The 18426-nt window shown below is 39.9% G+C and overlaps 1 protein-coding gene across 8 annotated transcripts in view; it reads right to left on the reverse strand.

The window, feature by feature from the left end:
* cep295 (centrosomal protein 295) overlaps positions 1–18426 on the reverse strand; it is a 208413-nt gene that overhangs the window by 54161 nt on the left and 135826 nt on the right. For 6 of the 8 annotated variants that reach the window (XR_009445842.1, XM_048532236.2, XM_048532233.2 and 3 more), the window contains 5 exons: positions 13126–13255; positions 11901–12128; positions 6580–6737; positions 5836–6016; positions 1327–2006 (listed from right to left, as the gene is read on the reverse strand). Coding sequence is in view for 7 of the 8 variants with exons in the window: in XM_048532236.2 (XP_048388193.1) it covers positions 1327–2006; positions 5836–6016; positions 6580–6737; positions 11901–12128; positions 13126–13255 (1377 nt within the window). In the remaining variant the exon portion in view is untranslated. The remainder of the gene's footprint in view (positions 1–1326; positions 2007–5835; positions 6017–6579; positions 6738–11900; positions 12129–13125; positions 13256–18426) is intronic. The other 2 variants (XM_048532237.2, XM_048532235.2) reach the window with 2 other exon arrangements.

Consider the following 18426-nt stretch of genomic DNA (forward strand, 5'->3'; position numbering starts at 1 on the left):
TGCAAACGTGTGGAAAACTTATGAAGGCGGCACAAGGAAGTTGAATCTGATACTGTAAGGTTAACTGAGTGAACAAAGTTCAGGCAAATGGAGTATAATGTGGAAAAATATGCAATTCTTCATTTTGACAGGAACAATAAAGATGATGCAGATTGGATTGCAGGATTGCAGAATTCTGATATGCAGAGAACCTTGGGTGTCCAAGTGCATGAATCAATAAAATTTAGCACGCAGGTACATCAAGCAATTAGGGAACCTAATTCTCATCTCTCTCTCTCTCCTTCACCATTAAAAGCACCACCATGTGCCTTTTGCCCGAATCATGTTTACCATGTGTTTCATTTGTTTCCACACCCTCTATCTTTTGTTTACAACAGCATAGAACTACCACTCCCCCTTTCTGTTCTGAAGTCATATCCAATTCAAGACATCAACTCTGTTTTGCTTCACAAGTGCTTCTAGTCCTACAACGTCTCTCCAGCACTTGGTTTCTTACAAACGTAGGGAGCTTAAGCTTCAGTTATACAGGGCATCGGTGAGATCAAATCTGGGGTAATGTGCACAGTATTTGTCACTTTATTTAAGGAAGCTGCTCCTTTTACAAGCCAGGAATTAAGTTTTAATTCTTCTGACAATCCAATGATCCAAAGACCCAGAGATACGGGCCAATGATAACTGGCGTAGAAATACTAAATAACCTGTAAAATAGGAACGGTGAAACACAAGACGGGTGACTCGGTGATTCAGTGGTTAGCACTGCTGCCTCACAGCGCCAGGGACCAGGGTTCGATTCCACCCTTGGGCAACTGTATGTGGAGTTTGCACGTTCTCCCCGTGTCTGCTTGAGTTTTTTCCAGGTGCTCTGGTTTCCTCCCACAGTCCAAAAGATGTGCAGGCTAGGTAGATTGACCATGCTAAATTGCCCATGATGTTCAGGGATGTGTAGATTAGGTAAGTTATATGGGGATGGGTCTGGGTGGGATACTCCAAGTGTCGGTGTGAACTAGTTGGGCCAAAAGAACCTGTTTCTACACTCTAGGATGATATATGGATATGGATACATGTATGGAAGAGAAAAGGATAGGGGTGGAATATTTACTGTAATTTGACACTTTTCCCAAGTGACAAAACTAAAATAAACATGGTAAGGGGATATAAACTTGCCAATTTCTTCAATCATTGTACCTTGAAATATTTTACCACTGAAACACCAACTTGCTATAAAAAAACTAAACAAATTATTTATGCAAGGGAATCAGCTCAAATTATTTCTTTGTTCATACACATCCCTTATTTTTGAACAAAATATATACATTATACACATACCCTTGCTGGTATAATACTCTGCAATGTGAAAACTTCTGATATAAGGTTTGATGACAGTGGCTGATCCTGTTCAGTCTCAAACTCAAGTCTGGCAGCAATTTGAGTTTTTGCGTGAGATAACTGACCAGATGGCACTATGTGATTCTGCTCTGAGAAATGGGGCACTTCACTTCCAATGCAATTCTTTCTCCTTGATGATATTACATTACAGAGTTCAGTAGATTGATCATTCAAATTCACTTCATTTACCTTTTTGGATTTTATAAGCTTGGTAAAAGCGACAGCATGTGAAGTTATGCTTCCACAAACCTCTAGATATTTTCCATTTTGATCAGAAGTGTCACAGTTGTGATCATTTTCTGAACTTTGCGTTGCATGTAGCTGCGAGAAACATTCCTGAGTATTTTCTCTTACATGTCCTTGTAAATTTTCAGTCAATGAATCAGAACAAATCAACTGGTCTATGGATTCAAGAATCTGTGAAGCAGGAGCTACTGTTTCTGGTCTTATAAGATCCAATGGAGGAAGATGTACGCAGTTAATTGAGGAGGCACCATTATTAAATCCTTGTTCTGAAAGTCTGTTGCACATGACATTTTCTCTGGAACCAGTGTCTAAACTGTATTTGTTTGAACTAATTTCCAGTCGAAGTGATTGAAAAGTTTTCAACCTACCATATTCTAAAAAAATAGAATCAGCTTTAGTCACAGAACGCATGGCACATTTACAAAAAGTCAGTGTACAAACAAGTCTGCTTATTGTACTAAGTACTTATTTTGTCTAATGAAACCAGCCGATAACTTATGCTAATTGGACTGATGAAGAGGTTCAATGAGACATTTCAATGTTAGTTATAAATAGGTGAATTGTTTAGGCATTTCATTTTAGTGCAACACAATCTTTCCAACACAAACTTGTTTGAGTTACTGAAGAAGTTACAAAGATGATTGATGATTGATGAGGGCTGGACAGTGGATGTTGTCTACATGGACTTTAGCAAGGCCTTTGACAAGTTCCCTCATAATAAGGGCAAAATCGCTTGGGATCCATGGTGCGCTGGTAAGATGGAGACAGAACTGGCTTGGTCACAGAAGACAGAAAGTAATGTGGAAGGGTGTTTTTCTGACTGGAAATCTGTGACCAGAAGTGCTGGGGCCCCACTTCTTTATTATGGATGTATAAAAATTATTGGGAAGGGAATATAATGGTGTGATGAGTAACTTTTCGGATGATTCAAAAATTGGTGAGCTACGGACAATTGAGGACTTCCTGAAGATACAGCAGGATACAGACAGGCCAAAGACTTGGGTAGAGAAATGGCAGATTGAATTTAATCTGGACAAATACAAAATGGTGCATTTGGAAAGTCTAATGCAGGAGGGAAATATATAATAAGTGGCAGAACCCTTAGATGAATTGACATATAGAGGGATCTAGTCATTCAGATCTACTTTCTAAAAAGTGGCAACACAAGTGAATAAGGTAAATCAAGAAAGTGTATGTCATACTTGGTTCATCAGGGCATAGAGTAGAACAATTGGCAAGTCATGCAGCAGCTGTACAGAACTTTAGTTAGGCCACATTTGTCGATAGTTCTGATTGCCACACTACCAAAAGGATGTGGAGGCTTTGGAGAAGGTACAGAAAGTTTATTTGGATGTTGTTTAATTTGGAGGATATTAATTATGGAAGGAGACACTGGACAAAATTGGTTTGTTTTCACTTGAACGAAGGATGAGGGATGACCTGATAAAAGAGAGGCATGGATAGAATGTGTCAGATGTTTTTCTATAGGGTAGAGTTGTCTAACATAATATGGGACATAGGTTTAAGGTAAAAGGGGCAAGATTTAAACAGGATGTGAAAACTAAGTGTTTTTTTTGGAAAAACAAGAATGCACTGCTAGACGAGGTGTTAGAAGCAGATACAATAGCAACATTTAAGAGGCTTCTTGACAGATATGCAAATAGGCAGGAGAGAGCGGGAAATGGACTGTATAGAGGCTAGAAAGGCAACCTATTGTCGCAGAAAAGCTTCCACTGTCTTGGAAAAATGCTAAATAGAACACTTATTCAAAATGGTTCAGGATCAGGATCAGGGTGGGGAAGAGGAGCAGAAAGAGGCAGCAAGTAGGAAACTACAGACATGTTCTTGGGAAATTGTTACAAACCATTCTCAAAGAATTAATAACAGGACAGTTGGAAAATCAAAGTACAATCCATCAGAGTCAACATGGTTTTACGATGGGTATATCTTGTTTAAGTTATTTTGCTGGCGTTGAAGATCTATGAAGCAACATGAGTAATGTGGATCCTATAGATGTGGTATTTCTGGACTTCCAGAAGGCATGTAGCGCAAAAAGCTAAATATACAAGATAAGATCATTGAATAGTGGGAACAATTTATGATCTTGAATAGAGAATTGGCTGACCCACAGAAAGCAGAGATGGGATAAATGGGTCTTTTTCTGGTTGGCAGGTGGGGTGCAACAGGGTTCAGTTCTAGGGGTTCCAACCATTTATAAATTTATTTTCATGACTTGGATACTGGGACAGAACGTACTATAGCCAAATTTGCAAATAACAGTAACAGGGGTATGGCGACAAGTGGAATTCTGGCATTTATTGAAGGAAAAAAAGAGAGTTGGGAAAAAAAAGAAAAATGTCAGTGTTATGTCCAAAGTATTAGTTAGATCACACCTACAGTATTGCATACAATTTTGGTCCCTTACTCAAGGAGGGATGTACTTGTATTGCAGGCAGCTCAGAGACAATTCACTGGATGCATTTCAGAGATGAGGGTTGGTCTTATGAAGAGATTTTGAGCATTTTAGGCCTATACACTGAAGTTTAGAAATGAGATCGAATAGAGCTATACAAAATACTATGGAGGATTGACAAAGTAGACATGGAACAGATGGTTACTCATGTGGGAAATCTACAATGCGAGGCCATAAATTTACGATATGGGTGGTGGATTTAGATTTAGATTTAGATTTAGACTTTACTGTCACATCTATTCAAGTATAAAAGTACAGAACAACAGTGAGAAGTCTGCAATGTCGCCACATGTGGTACAATCTTAGGTACATGTGCCTAGCTACGTAAACTTAAAAACAAGAAATAAGGAACAAAGTTGAAAGTTAAACATAACAGTCACTCTTAGCATAGCGTTTAAAAAAAGTTAAGAGTTAAATCTTACAGACCTTCTTAGCACACTTCCTGAAAGGACTCAATCTCCCCTGCTCTCGTGGCTGTACATGTCAGGAGAACCTCCACTGCCACACTGGATCCTGGATCTTGAAAGCCCTGACCCAGGTGCCATTTGCACCAGGCCTAGGCCTCACCTTCAGTCAGCGCACCGGGCTGCAAGAACTCACCAAGAGTCTCAGGTCAGGTACCTAGCCGCTGCCTTGCACTGGACGTCTAGCTGACTGCAAATTCAATGAGCCCGATATCGCTGCCTTTCTTCAGAAGTTAACTGAAGAACAGCTAAAAATAGAAGTTAAGTGAAGAAAGGAAAAGACATACGAGGAAAGGGGAAAAAAGAAATAGAAGCAAAGCAGATGGAGTGGACAAGCCTACACCACCGCAACCTTGCAGAGATGCCAACAGCAACAAGTCCACGCTGGACCTACTGGCCGCCATGACTGGGCTCTTCAACAAGACACAAGACATAAAAAGAAAATAAGAGAAAAAGGGAGGGGAGGAAAATGAAAAGAAACAAGAAGAATGGCACCAGGCTCAGACTCCCTACTCCGCCTCATGACAAGGTGAGCACTCGTTGTTTAATTACTGTTGGGTAGGGATTAATGGGAACTTTGCAATCAAATTGGGGGGGGGGGGGGTGGAGAGGCGGGGAAAGGAAGTTGACAAGCTGCAGCCAGAGGGCTCAGAATTAAAACAGAGATCAGGAGAAATTACTTTGTCTCAAAGGACTGAAGATTATGGAGATTGGGAAAGTGGATTTTAGGCATAGATCAACCACGATCAAATGCCTCAGCTCGCTAGAAGGGCTGAATAACCCGCTCTTGCTCTTAGCTCTATGTTCTTGGGGCTCCAAAAAAGTGTCACAACAACATTAAAAAAAAACTCATCTTTTGGAGCACTCATGTCAATTCAATTGTCCCTATGAAGGTCAAACACCCTCATAAGTATCACATCTTTTACAAACTTTTTTTCCAAGCTCCAATAAACTTCTCTCCTAGTCATTTGTCCAACATTATAACCATTATCAGGTGGCCTATTACCTACTACCACCAGTGTTTTCTGACTCTTGTTATTCCTAACTTCCATGCATCTGGTCACTTCTATTTTATATATGTGCATCCATCCTTTGTTTGTTTTCCATAATTCTGTAGAAGGCAAAAAGTTTTACGGAAAACTTTTTGTCAATGATATAACATTTTTCAAAACACTTTACACAAGAGTATTCAAGGGCACATTCAGACACATGAATATTGCAGTGGGAGGAACTGGCGAATTTTCTCTTTTTCAGATTGGCACTCACCAAAATCATAATCTTGCTGAATGTACTTGTTCCTTTGACTTGTATTGCAAACTCCACTTCCATGGTCAGGAGTGGATTCAATACTGTCGGTGAAGAACTTGATTGGTGCCTGGACTTGATTGACGCCTGGATTAGAATGTTGATTGTGTGTGTTGCTATCAGTATCAAGGGCATTTGAATTCTGTAACAGTTTAAAAGTAATGCTGCCTCAGTTTCCCCAAAAATTGCTGTTTGACATTTTGAAGGAAAGAATATCTGGCCTCTAAACTCCTTGAATAAAAGAAGCCATACCAAGAATTCTCCAAAGAATCATCATAAAACCTTAGAAGATAGAAGTTGAGACACAAAACTATCTTGCAGGCAATTATTTGGATTTAACACTTTCGCACACCTTAGGAAACTGATGAGTTTTAGAATATTTTAAAACGTTTATTTTAATTTGAAATACTGTGCATTCTTATTGGCCCACAATTATGAAGAACATGAACTTCAGAATGTAAATGAATAATGAAAAATAGTCACCAATGTAAATACTGAGACAGAGAAATCAAGGAGACACTATGATCCAGGCAAGGAACAAGAGAATTTGAAAACGTGCAAGCTGGCAGAAGAATGGATCAATGTTTCCAGTTCAGGATGAGGAGAAGCAGCAACACCGCTACCGCCATTGTTGTATTCAGAAACAAAGTTATTCTAGCATACATAAAAGTTCAGTGGCTTAGCATTACAATCAAATCTTAGCACCTTGTTAGAGGTAGAAGACAATGAAGTACTTGAAACACCAAAATCAGGTCTGGTCTCCAAAGGCTGAAATTCTAGATCTGAATCTGGTTGGGAAGACTGTAGCTCAACGTGGAAATTAGGAACTCCTCGGATGGAAGTATGATGAACAGTTGCAGGGTCTAGAAAACAAAAATTGGGAAATTAAGCTCATATAGAACTGGGATACAACTCCATTACTTATTAATTCCATGTCAGAACTGAAGAAAATGAACAAAAAAAATCTTGCTGTGAACATGAGCACTGTAGTATTCACTAACAAGGTTTCTTTGAGTAGATAATCTGGAAAAGATGAACAAAGTTTCTCCCATTCTTGTCTGCATTCACAAGTTCCAAAGACTCAGGAGCGAGGGTGTCAGTGGAAACAGCATGGCGCCAAACAGTAGCACCTTTCATTCCAATGGCAGCAGTGTAAAGGGAACTCATTCTTGACCACAATGCCCATGACCCAGGATGGAGCATTCAACAAGAAGGTCTGTAAAGTTGGACACTTTTTGATTTATTTTTGTGTTAAAATGGCACTGGAGAGTAGCAACACGATACAATAATTTTTCAGTGTATTTTTGTAACAGGATACATGTGATAATAAATCAAATCATTCCATCCTGAGCATACTGGAAGTGGGGTGGAAAAGATACGAGGAGGAGGAGGAGGAAAGGTTGGTTGGGGGCATGAATAAAGTAATCTCTTGTTAATGTAATTTACAATTCTTTGTTTTACTTTAGAAACAATAAGCCCCTGTGATTAGATGACATGTGAGTCTCTCTGTAGTGTGAAGATAACAGAATGTCTCCAGTAACAGCTAAAGATATTTCATCCACTTTTCAGAGCAAAACCCCCATTTAAGAAGGAATAAAACACCTTAAAGAAAGTGAATTTGCACCCTATGAATGAGTGAGAGCACTGGTATGCAATCGCTCCTTGCATCAACAGCAAAGAACCACAGGGAACTGAAAGGAAGAAAAAGAAACCAAGTCCTTGAATTCTGTAGCCTAGGCTGGTGCTGTCAAGCTATGATTCTGTGATGGCTTTCCTTCTGTTTCCACCCTTAATATCCATAGATTGTCTGAGTTTGTGTGTCTGTGCATTTCTGAAGGAGAAATTTCAGAAGGGCTAGAATTTAAATTGTTGAGTCAGAAATTATTCATATTTTCTGCAGCACAGTGGCTCAGTGGTTAGCACTGCAACCTCACAGCGCCAGGGACCCGGGTTCAATTCCAGCCTCGGGTGACTGTCTGTGTGGAGTTTGCATATTCTCCCCGTGTCTGTGTGGGTTTCCTCCGGGTGCTCCAGTTTCCTCCCACAGTCCAAAGATGTGCAGGCTAGGTGGATTGGCCACGCTAAAATGCCCGTGGTGTTCAGGGGTGTGTGGGTTATAGGGGGATGGGTCTGGGTGGGATGCTCCAAGGGGCAGTGTGGACTTGTTGGGCTGAAGGGCCTGTTTCCACACTGAAGGGAATCTAATCTAATCTTACATGGGCATTAAGTTAGAGCAGAGTTCAGACCTCCAGAATACACAGTTGTTTTATTTTAGCTGTTGTTCTTCTTGTTTTCAGTGCCTAAGCATCTTGATTTTGGATAGTGCAATCATAGCAAAACAAAAATACTCTACACTTGCAACTTACAACAACTACGTATAATGATACCAAAACTGTAAACAACAAGTGACTCTTGCTCAGAGATAATGGGAACTGCAGATGCTGGAGAATTCCAAGATAATAAAATGTGAGGCTGGATGAACACAGCAGGCCAAGCAGCATCTCAGGAGCACAAAAGCTGACGTTTCGGGCCTAGACCCTTCATCAGAGAGGGGGATAGGGAGAGGGAACTGGAATAAATAGGGAGAGAGGGGGAGGCGGACCAAAGATGGAGAGTAAAGAAGATAGGTGGAGAGCGTATAGGTGGGGAGGTAGGGAGGGGATAGGTCAGTCCAGGGAAGATGGACAGGTCAAGGAGGTGGGATGAGGTTAGTAGGTAGATGGGGGTGCGGCTTGGGGTGGGAGGAAGGGATGGGTGAGAGGAAGAACCGGTTAGGGAGGCAGAGACAGGTTGGACTGGTTTTGGGATGCAGTGGGTGGGGGGGGGAAGAGCTGGGCTGGTTATGTGGTGCAGTGGGGGGAGGGGACGAACTGGGCTGGTTTAGGGATGCAGTAGGGGAAGGGGAGATTTTGAAACTGGTGAAGTCCACATTGATACCATTAGGCTGCAGGGTTCCCAGGCGGAATATGAGTTGCTGTTCCTGCAACCTTCGGGTGGCATCATTGTGGCAGTGCAGGAGGACCATGATGAACACCTCCGCTCAGTTTGCAACAAACAACTGCACATCCCAGTCGCAAACCATTTCCACTCCCCCTCCCATTCTCTAGATGACATGTCCATCATGGGCCTCCTGCAGTGCCACAATGATGCCACCCGAAGGTTGCAGGAACAGCAATTCATATTCCGCCTGGGAACCCTGCAGCCTAATGGTATCAATGTGGACTTCACCAGTTTCAAAATCTCCCCTTTCCCTACTGCATCCCTAAACCAGCCCAGTTCGTCCCCTCCCCCCACTGCACCACACAACCAGCCCAGCTCTTCCCCCCCCCCCACCCACTGCATCCCAAAAGCAGTCCAACCTGTCTCTGCCTCCCTAACCGGTTCTTCCTCTCACCCATCCCTTCCTCCCACCCCAAGCCGCACCCCCATCTACCTACTAACCTCATGCCACCTCCTTGACCTGTCCGTCTTCCCTGGACTGACCTATCCCCTCCCTACCTATACTCTCTCCACCTACCTTCTTTACTCTCCATCTTCGGTCCGCCTCCCCCTCTCTCCCTATTTATTCCAGTTCCCTCTCCCCATCCCCCTCTCTGATGAAGGGTCTAGGCCCGAAACGTCAGCTTTTGTGCTCCTGAGATGCTGCTTGGCCTGCTGTGTTCATCCAGCCTCACTTTTTATTATCTTAGGTTAAGGCTACCAGATTGGTTGTGCATTTTTTTGGGAGCAAGAATGCCTAGGAAGGGAGCAGGATAGGTAGCACAATTTTCCCATCCTCTTCTAAATGTGAGTGTGCTTAGGGTAGGTTGGAGAGTTGGGTCAGGTGTTGGTGCTGCAGTAACTGAGGAATGCAGAGGTCAGTGCTGAGTTTGGGGAGGGGGGGAAAAAGAGGGGTATTCAGTTTAATGATTATTTAGGAATTACAAATAGGTTTTTAACCTTCTAAAATTTGTGCTAAAACCCTCACTAATTTCATCATTTTGGTTTAATGCAGTGAACTGGGAACTGTGTGTGAAAGATAACTTTTGGACTGTGGGTAACAGCTTGAACTAAAAGCAAAACAGACCAAACAATTGTTGATTATTCGTGAGGTGTGGAAGTTAATTGCAGGTTTGTTCCTGATAAAGGTTTCTGCAAATGCACCGTCACATAACTGAAGGTGGCTACTAATGAACGCTGTACCTGGAAAGTAATACCATAAAGTCTGGAAACGATCTATCCTCAAGGAGATGTTGAATTTTAACTGGGAGCTTGTGGAAGATGCTATCTGTCAGGGAGTTGTCATTCAGAATTGGACTGCTTTCTGTGAAGACATATATGGCTGTTGGTGCCACAGCATGAAGCTTTGAAAGCTCCTCGTCTAACCACTGCAATACTTGGAAGCTCAGAATAAAAAAGATATCCTTTATCTGAATGGACTGAAATGGTGATCCAAATCGATATCTTCAGAATGATCAATCAAGAAACAATCAATGCCAGTGAAATAATGCATTGCGAAAATCACTTAACTAGAATCATAAAATCCCTCCAGAGAAGGTAGAAGGCACGTGACCCATCAAGTCTGAGCTGGCCTTCTGAAGAGCATCCCACCCTACCCGCATAACCCCACATTTATGAAGATCCACCTAACCTACACGTTCCTGGACACTAAACAGACAATTTAGCATAGCCAATCCACCTAACCTGAACATGTTTTTACCATGGGAGGAAAATGGAACACCCAGAAGAGACCCAAACAGAACGTGCAAACTGAAGACACAGACACAGACTTCCAAAGTTGAAATAGAACTTATGTCCTTGGTGCTGCGTGGCAGCAAGGTTAACCAATGTGCTAGCATGCGAATCTGGCCAGCTTTTAAAGTTTTCCTTTATTTAGCCATTGTTTGTCTGTTTGTCGGTCTTGTGTGAATGAGGCTGAAAACAACATTTTTGCATTTAAAGCACAGACATGGTGGTTTAAAATTTCCTCTGTTAAAGCTATTCTATTATTTAAATTGTGAAGTATTTTGTTTTAAGACACAAACCAGTGATTGGAATTGGTCATGAACCATTAGCCGTCAATTTTGAGGGTCCTTGAAAGTTTTAATTTTACTGCGTCACTAAGAGGAGCAAAAAGGCTAATTTGGTTCATTTGTCTGTCTGAGTGCCCTAACACTCAATTAACTATTACGTTCAAGTGACTCTGAGCCTCCAGATTGAGTGTTTTAGGCACAGCAGAATTTTCAATTTCCAGGACATTTCCCTCTGAGTCAGCCAATTTGGAAATCCCACATGGACCCAAGGTGCAATCCCAGTCTATGCTGCTGCAAGGATTAATTGCTCCATCATAACAGCTGGAATATTTTGTTCTGCAACTTGTTCGAAGTGTAACAAGACAATAGTGCAATATCCATGAGAAGGTAAATGGGATTGAAACAGACAAGTGAACAGAATGATCAAGATAGTTGCTGCAGTGGGCAAATGACAATGTATTACAGAGAAATGTGTATATTAGACCTGGGAGCTATCAAACACTTAACAATTTAATCATCAGCAGTGACAAAACATGAAAGTGCTGAATTATATATCAAAATCGTAATCAGGAGGTCTTGCAGTTCATTCTAGATGAACAATGCAACAGCCAGACATAATTTGCAATGCAGCACTCTATTCTGGGTACTGCATCACAATAATAATCATGTACATCAGATAGGACATAGGCTACAGCAACAAAACTGATTGCTTGTGTAAAAGAAATAAATCAGAAAACTGGATAAACTTACCTGTATGAATAAAACATATATATTACTCACACACAGAACAAAATCAGCTTCTTCAGAAGAAGGTTAAAAACAGCACAACCGCCAAATTAATATAGAATTTTATAAAACCCATAGCATAATTTTCCAAATGGGATAACAGACATCAAATTACAGGCATTTAAAGAAAATACAATGATGGAACATTTAAATATAAACACTGGGTTAAATTATACTTCTTTAAATTTTCTTTTCCTAATGAACAGTATTAAACACAAAATTACTTACCCTGATTCTTTCCACTCGAATTAAGCAAATGGTTTAGGTTTCTAGTATACTTCTCTACTACCTGCTGAATTTTTCTTCCTGTTGAAATGCATTCCTCTAAACTGGGACCACAATGTTCAATGTCTTGATTTTCAGCTGTGTCCTTGTTCACAGAGAATGAAGGTGAAGTCGTCGAGGGAGGAGTTGACTGTCCAGTCATGATATCATGAGCAGTGGAGGAATGATCACCTATTAGATAAAAACAAATCAAACTGAATAAGAACTACACTAATCACACAGTACTGTAGATATAACAAACAAGAATAGATATGTACTTCTTAGACTATGAATTTCTGGATAGACTGCATTGGAATAGTGATGTGTTTTAAGGGGGATCCTCTTGGGGCGGTTGTGGCGGGGGCGGGGTGTGAGGGATGTGTCGCGGGAAATGCGGGAGACGCGGTCAAGGGTCTAGGCCCGAAACGTCAGCTTTTGTGCTCCTGAGATGCTGCTTGGCCTGCTGTGTTCATCCAGCCTCACATTTTATTATCTTGGAATAGTGTGCAGTTTTGGGCCCTGCATCTAAGGAAGGATGTGCTAGGTTTGGAGGAGGTCCAGAAAAGGTTTACAAAAATGATCCCAGAGATGAAAGATTTGTCATACAAGGGCTGGTTGAGGATTCCGTGTCTACACGGAATGGAGTTTAGAACAATAAGGAAGATTCTGATTGAAACTTTCTGACTGAAGAATTCTGACAGGCCAGATTAGTGTATATATGGAAATGATGTTTCCAGTAGTAGAAGACTAGGACCCCAGAGTGAAGGAGTGACATTTTAGAACTGGGATGATAACGAATTTCTTCAGCCAGCTGTTGGTGAATTTGTGGAATCCACTGCCATAGAAGACTGTGGAGGCCAAGTCATTGTGTGTGTTTAAGGCAGAGACAGATAGGTTCTTGATTTGTAAGGAGATCAAATGTTATGGGAGAAGGCAGAATGGGTTTGAGGAATATATCTACAGTACTACAAAAGCCACAGTTGGGGATGCAAATGGATGTTAAATAATGCTCATTCATCCCTTAGTAAGGCAAAATTTATGTTTAATCATGCAGAATTGAATACTAAATATAGATATAAAATTGTTTTGTGCAACAATTTGCATTTATACAACACTTTGGGTGTCAAAATATGCTGCATCATAGAAGTTTCAATAGACAGTAGAATATGTGGAAACGAAAACTGCAAACCTGAACTGAGAGGACCAATATCCGTTGGATCACTTGAAGTTAAACTCCCAGTGGATAGCGTGGTGGAAGATAGTTGACATTCCTCAGGAGTTTTTTTAATGTCACCAGAGCAAGAATAAGGAAATAATACCTGTAACATATAAAGATTTTATGCATAAAAAGTGAAATTTAGCAACAGAGTCCAAAGCATAAAGCATTTAAATAAAAGTAAATAAAAAGTTTTATTTTCTAACTATTCCTCGGCCATAGAATTCAAACTTTAAAAATGCTGAACACCAGCGTGAAAGATGTTGAAACAGCCTGAGGGAAGCACATTCCATATATTTGTTCCACCTCTCAAAAGAAAAAATTAAAGAGATTATCATTGTATATCTTAGAACTGCAATGAGACAAGTCAGGAGACCGACCTAAAATAGTGCTATGACAGAAAGATTCTTACAACTAACATGGTAGTATATTTTCTAAATGCATTGGATGGTCCTTGGTTATTAGAGAGAGTAGAATTGCTCTAGGATGCAATTAGGCTCTTCCCACAGTTAATGGGTAGTTTAGGAAGAGGGATCAAATCAGCAGAATGCTGTAGCTAATTTAATATAAGCAAAGAAGACTCAGAAGTTTACTTTAAAAGGAGGAACAAGTCTTAGCATATTGATCAAGAGAATAAACATTTTGACAGTTGCCAAATGGACTTTTGCCATCCCCAATGCTCCCGCCAAAAATGAGATAGAAAGTACATTGAGTAAAAGGTACGTGCCTTCCACAATTCTCACATATTAAACATCAGTGAAATCTCTCTATTCGGGTACATTTAATAGCAAGTTTCAAGATCTTCTAGGCCCAGTTAAAATTGCAGACAGCAATTCATTCATACATATCCATTTTTATGAATAAATCTCAAAAGGCCATTTAATAGTCAGAATTAGATTTAAAAACTGTGATACTAGAAACATCTCAATTTAAGTCCAGACTGTATTTAATTGGCAGCAAACAAACTCTATTGAAGTTAATTCTACACCTTGGAGAAATTATCTTTACATTTGTTGGCTAATTTGGGCTTTATTACATTAATTAACCCCTCAAAAATGCTGTTTCTCTCAGTATCGTGCATCTCTAAAATCCAAACAACCAAAGCAGTTAAATTACTGAACTGTTATTATCAAGTGACAAATATCGAAATGTTGCACTTTATGGACATCTCAACAATAAACATATTACAAAAAAGTGGAGTTTAAATGTGAAGATCAAGCTGAATATTTTGTATACTTAAGTCAGTAATACCTTACATAATTAAATTCAAATACTAGACATTAAATCATTACTTCGCTTTTAAATGAAATATATTTTAAAGGCTAAGTGTTACTCAGCATTAAAAAGTCAACAGAGTTTGAAGACCTTTCCTACTTGACTGTTCCTAAAAACAACAAATCATATCTGGATAGTGCATTTAAGATAACGAACCATTCCAGTGCACTTCACCAGTGCAAAGAACGAAGTATGATACCAAAATACTGATAATAATTCAGCTGAGGTTACGGCACAGGTTTAGAGTTTAAAGATTGTCTTAAAGGAGGAAACAAATGCAGAGGAGAGACCGGCAAAGATACCAACATTACTCAGACCTTAGGCTCCAAAGGGACAGCTACTAATGATAAAGGAGTTGAAATCAAGATGCACCGAAGGCCAGAATCAGAGTATCACAGATAGCTTGGATATTATTGGGATAGAGAAGTAAAGAGAGAGGGGGGACATAGGCGTGTTTGATTTTGAAAACGAACATGAAGATTTTTTAAAAATCAAGGCACCGCTTGACCATGAGCAGCAAGCACAGAGTCAATAGAGTCATACAGCATACCAACAACATTCGGTTGAAGCAGTCCATGCCACAGTCCCAGGCTAAACGAGTCCCACCTACCTGCTCCTGGCCCATATCCTTCCAAACCCTTCCTTTTCATGTATTTATCCAAACGTCTTTTAAACATTGTAATTGTACCCACATCCACTACTTCAAGAAGTTCATTACACACACGAACCACACTCAACATAAAAACTGCCCGTCTTTTATAAATCTCTCTCCTCTCACCTTAAAAATGCACCTATAGTCTTGAAATGGCCCATCCTAGGGAAAAGACAACTACCACTAACCCTATCTATACCTCAATATTTTGTAAACTTCTATCAAGTCACCTCTCAATCTCTGCCGCTCTAGTGAAAAGCATCCCAGTTTATCCAGCCTTTGTTTATAACTCAAACCTCCTTGTACCCAGCAATATCTTGGTAAATCTCTTCTGAACCCTTTCCAGCTTCTGGGTGACCAGAATGGAACACAGTATTCCAGAAGAGGCCTCACCAATGTCTTGCACAACTTCAACATGACTTCCAAACTCCTGTACTCGAAGGGCTGAGCGATGAAAGCAAGCATGCAAAACATTTTTCTAACCACCCTACCCATATGTGATGCAAATTTCAAATATTTATGTACTTCCCCCGCCCCCCCCCCCCCAGGTTTCTTTGTTCTACACTATCCAAGGCCCTACCATTAATTGTATAAACTCTACCTTTTCCAGATTGAACTATCCGCTCCGTACTTCCCCACCTATACTCTCCTCTCCACCTATCTTCTTTTCTCTCCATCTTCGGTCTGCCTCCCCCCCCACCCCCTCCCTATTTATTTCAGAACCCTGTCCCCATCCCCCTCTATGATGAAGGGTCTAGGTCCAAAATGACAGCTTTTGTGCTCCTAAGATGCTGCTTGTCAGGCTGTGATCTGGCTTGATAGAACATATTTTTTAAATGATGTGGTCTTCCACTGAAAGTCAAGCACTCAGTGTAGTGAATTTGATTTTAACAAGAAACAGGAGTTTATTACACAAAGAAGGTAAAATAGCTAAGCCAAACTATTTATGTATAAAACAGCTTGAAAGATTTCAAAGCATGTGGTAAAAATTGAATTACATCTGTCCCAACATCATGAAACTAGATCATTCAAATACCAGAGACAGTTCTCTTTGCTATCAAATCTATATTTTAAATACTAGTTATCACATCATTAACTAGTTCTTCAGATTAAGATCAAAAATGAAATATACTTTTTTGCAGGTTACATTGTTAGTCATCAGTAGGTTTCATCTAACTGTTTCATTCAATTCTCAGTCTTGAAAGTTTGATGGCCTGTTCTTTGATCAGTCACACAACTGAGCTGTCATTTACTTTTCTTCAAATAATCCCTCAGGCTTCTAACCCTTATGGTCTAAAATTTTCAAACCAAAATCCTTGCATTGGGGTGATCTACTTGCGAACTATTTGGAGCGCTTTCTCCAGTCAAAACTCTTCTTGCATCTAACTTCAACCAGGATATCTGCAAACTGAACCCTAAAAGCTTTCTAATCTTGTTTTTTTGCATAAGCAAAAGAATCAAATCAAATCCATGACAAATTGATTTAGTTCAAGATTTCTTCTACCCAGTTGGTAAATATCCTACTGCAAATAAACTCCTAATTTCACTTCCAGGTATATGCTCTCTCGTATATTGGCTTAAAACATGAGACTGCAGAAGGGCTGACAAGTTAATCATTGAACCCCCTCCAACAGACCAAAACCCTACATGCCACCAATTTCATATCCAATCTGTCAAATAAATGCTATTGTCGATATTTATACATCACTCAACTTGCATTATAGTAATTAAAGCTGCTAAGTACATGTTCCATTTTAATAAGCAAGCTTATTTATACTAATTTGGAATGACTTAATTACCTTTAGTGATTTAGAAAGTACTTTCAAAGTAATTTTCTCTTTGATATATGTCAATGTCAGTGATTTCAGCTAATTGTCTTTTTTTGGCTGCAATCTCTACGTGAGAAACTTATTCTACACAAATATGAAGAAAGTAGCTTTGAAGTCAGATTTTTAGTTATTTGATAAGTCGTGAAGGAAGAACACATTATTTCAAAGGATTCTATTTTTAGGTAGTGATTAGTTTATTTCTATCTCAGCAATAATTTGTTTCACGTCATTCTATGCCATTTGAGACAAGTTGTACAGTGGTTATCGCACTATTGATTCTTTCAATTTCACAGTTATTCTAACATGATAAACAAATATTGGCCTCCACACTCATTCTCTACCATACACATTTACTTCCTTTTATTTAACTCATTGAAAACTCTGCTTGTATCTTACTGTTCTTTAGATGGATGTCTAGGAGGCGGTGTGGATCTTGCAGCTTCTCGAAGGAATACAGACTTAGTTAAAGAATTATTATAGTTTTACAGTATTTCCCAGTTATATTTCACTAATATAACTTATTCAGTTCTTTTATTAACATTCAAACAAATAAATTCTTTATTTTCAAACAAGCTTTTTTAAAAGCGCTTTTCAGGGGCTATTGTGAATAGCTGAGTAGTTTTTATTCTAAAATAAATTTAGAAGTTTAAAAAAACTACACACATTTTAAAGGGTGCAGAGGAGATTTACTAGGATGTTGCCTGGTATGGAGGGAAGGTCTTACGAGGAAAGGCTGAGGGACTTGAGGCTGTTTTCCTTAGAGAGAAGAAGGTTGAGAGGTGACTTAATTGAAACATATAAAATAATCAGAGGGTTAGATAGGGTGGATAGGGAGAGCCTTTTTCCTAGGATGGTGACGGCGCGCACGAGGGGGCATAGCTTTAAATTGAGGGGTGAAATACATAGGACAGATGTCAGAGGTAGTTTCTTTACTCACAGAGTAGTAAGGGAATGGAATGCTTTGCCTGCAACGGTAGTAGATTCGCCAACTTTAGGTACGTTTAAGTCGTCATTGGATAAGCATATGGACGTACATGGAATAGTGTAGGTTAGATGGGCTTGAGATCGGTATGACAGGTCGGCACAACATCGAGGGCCGAAGGGCCTGTACTGTGCTGTAATGTTCTATGTTCCTGCACCTAATTTCTGTGCTTACTGTGCTTCTATGAGCTGAGGTTCCACCAATGCTGGCAGGTGCTGCAAGCAGTTAGCAAAGCAAATGATGTATACCGGCCTTCATTGCAAGGGCTTTGGAATTCAGAACAATGATACAGACCGTGCTGTAATGTTCTATGTTCTAAAAGTTGATTGGAGTAGACGGTTCGCAGGTAGAAAGGATGTTTGACAAATGGGAGGCTTCTAAAAGTGTGACGATGAGAGTTCAGAGGCATTAGAGTGAAGGCTAAGACTAGTAAGATTACGGAACTGTGGGTGAGTAAAAGTATTAGGTTCCAGTCAAGAATAAGAGAATCTTATTTTAGATATAGATAACTTGGTTCAGTTGAATCTCTTAATCAA

This window comes from Stegostoma tigrinum, chromosome 6 (assembly GCF_030684315.1).
Source record: "Stegostoma tigrinum isolate sSteTig4 chromosome 6, sSteTig4.hap1, whole genome shotgun sequence".
Lineage (NCBI taxonomy): Eukaryota > Metazoa > Chordata > Chondrichthyes > Orectolobiformes > Stegostomatidae > Stegostoma > Stegostoma tigrinum.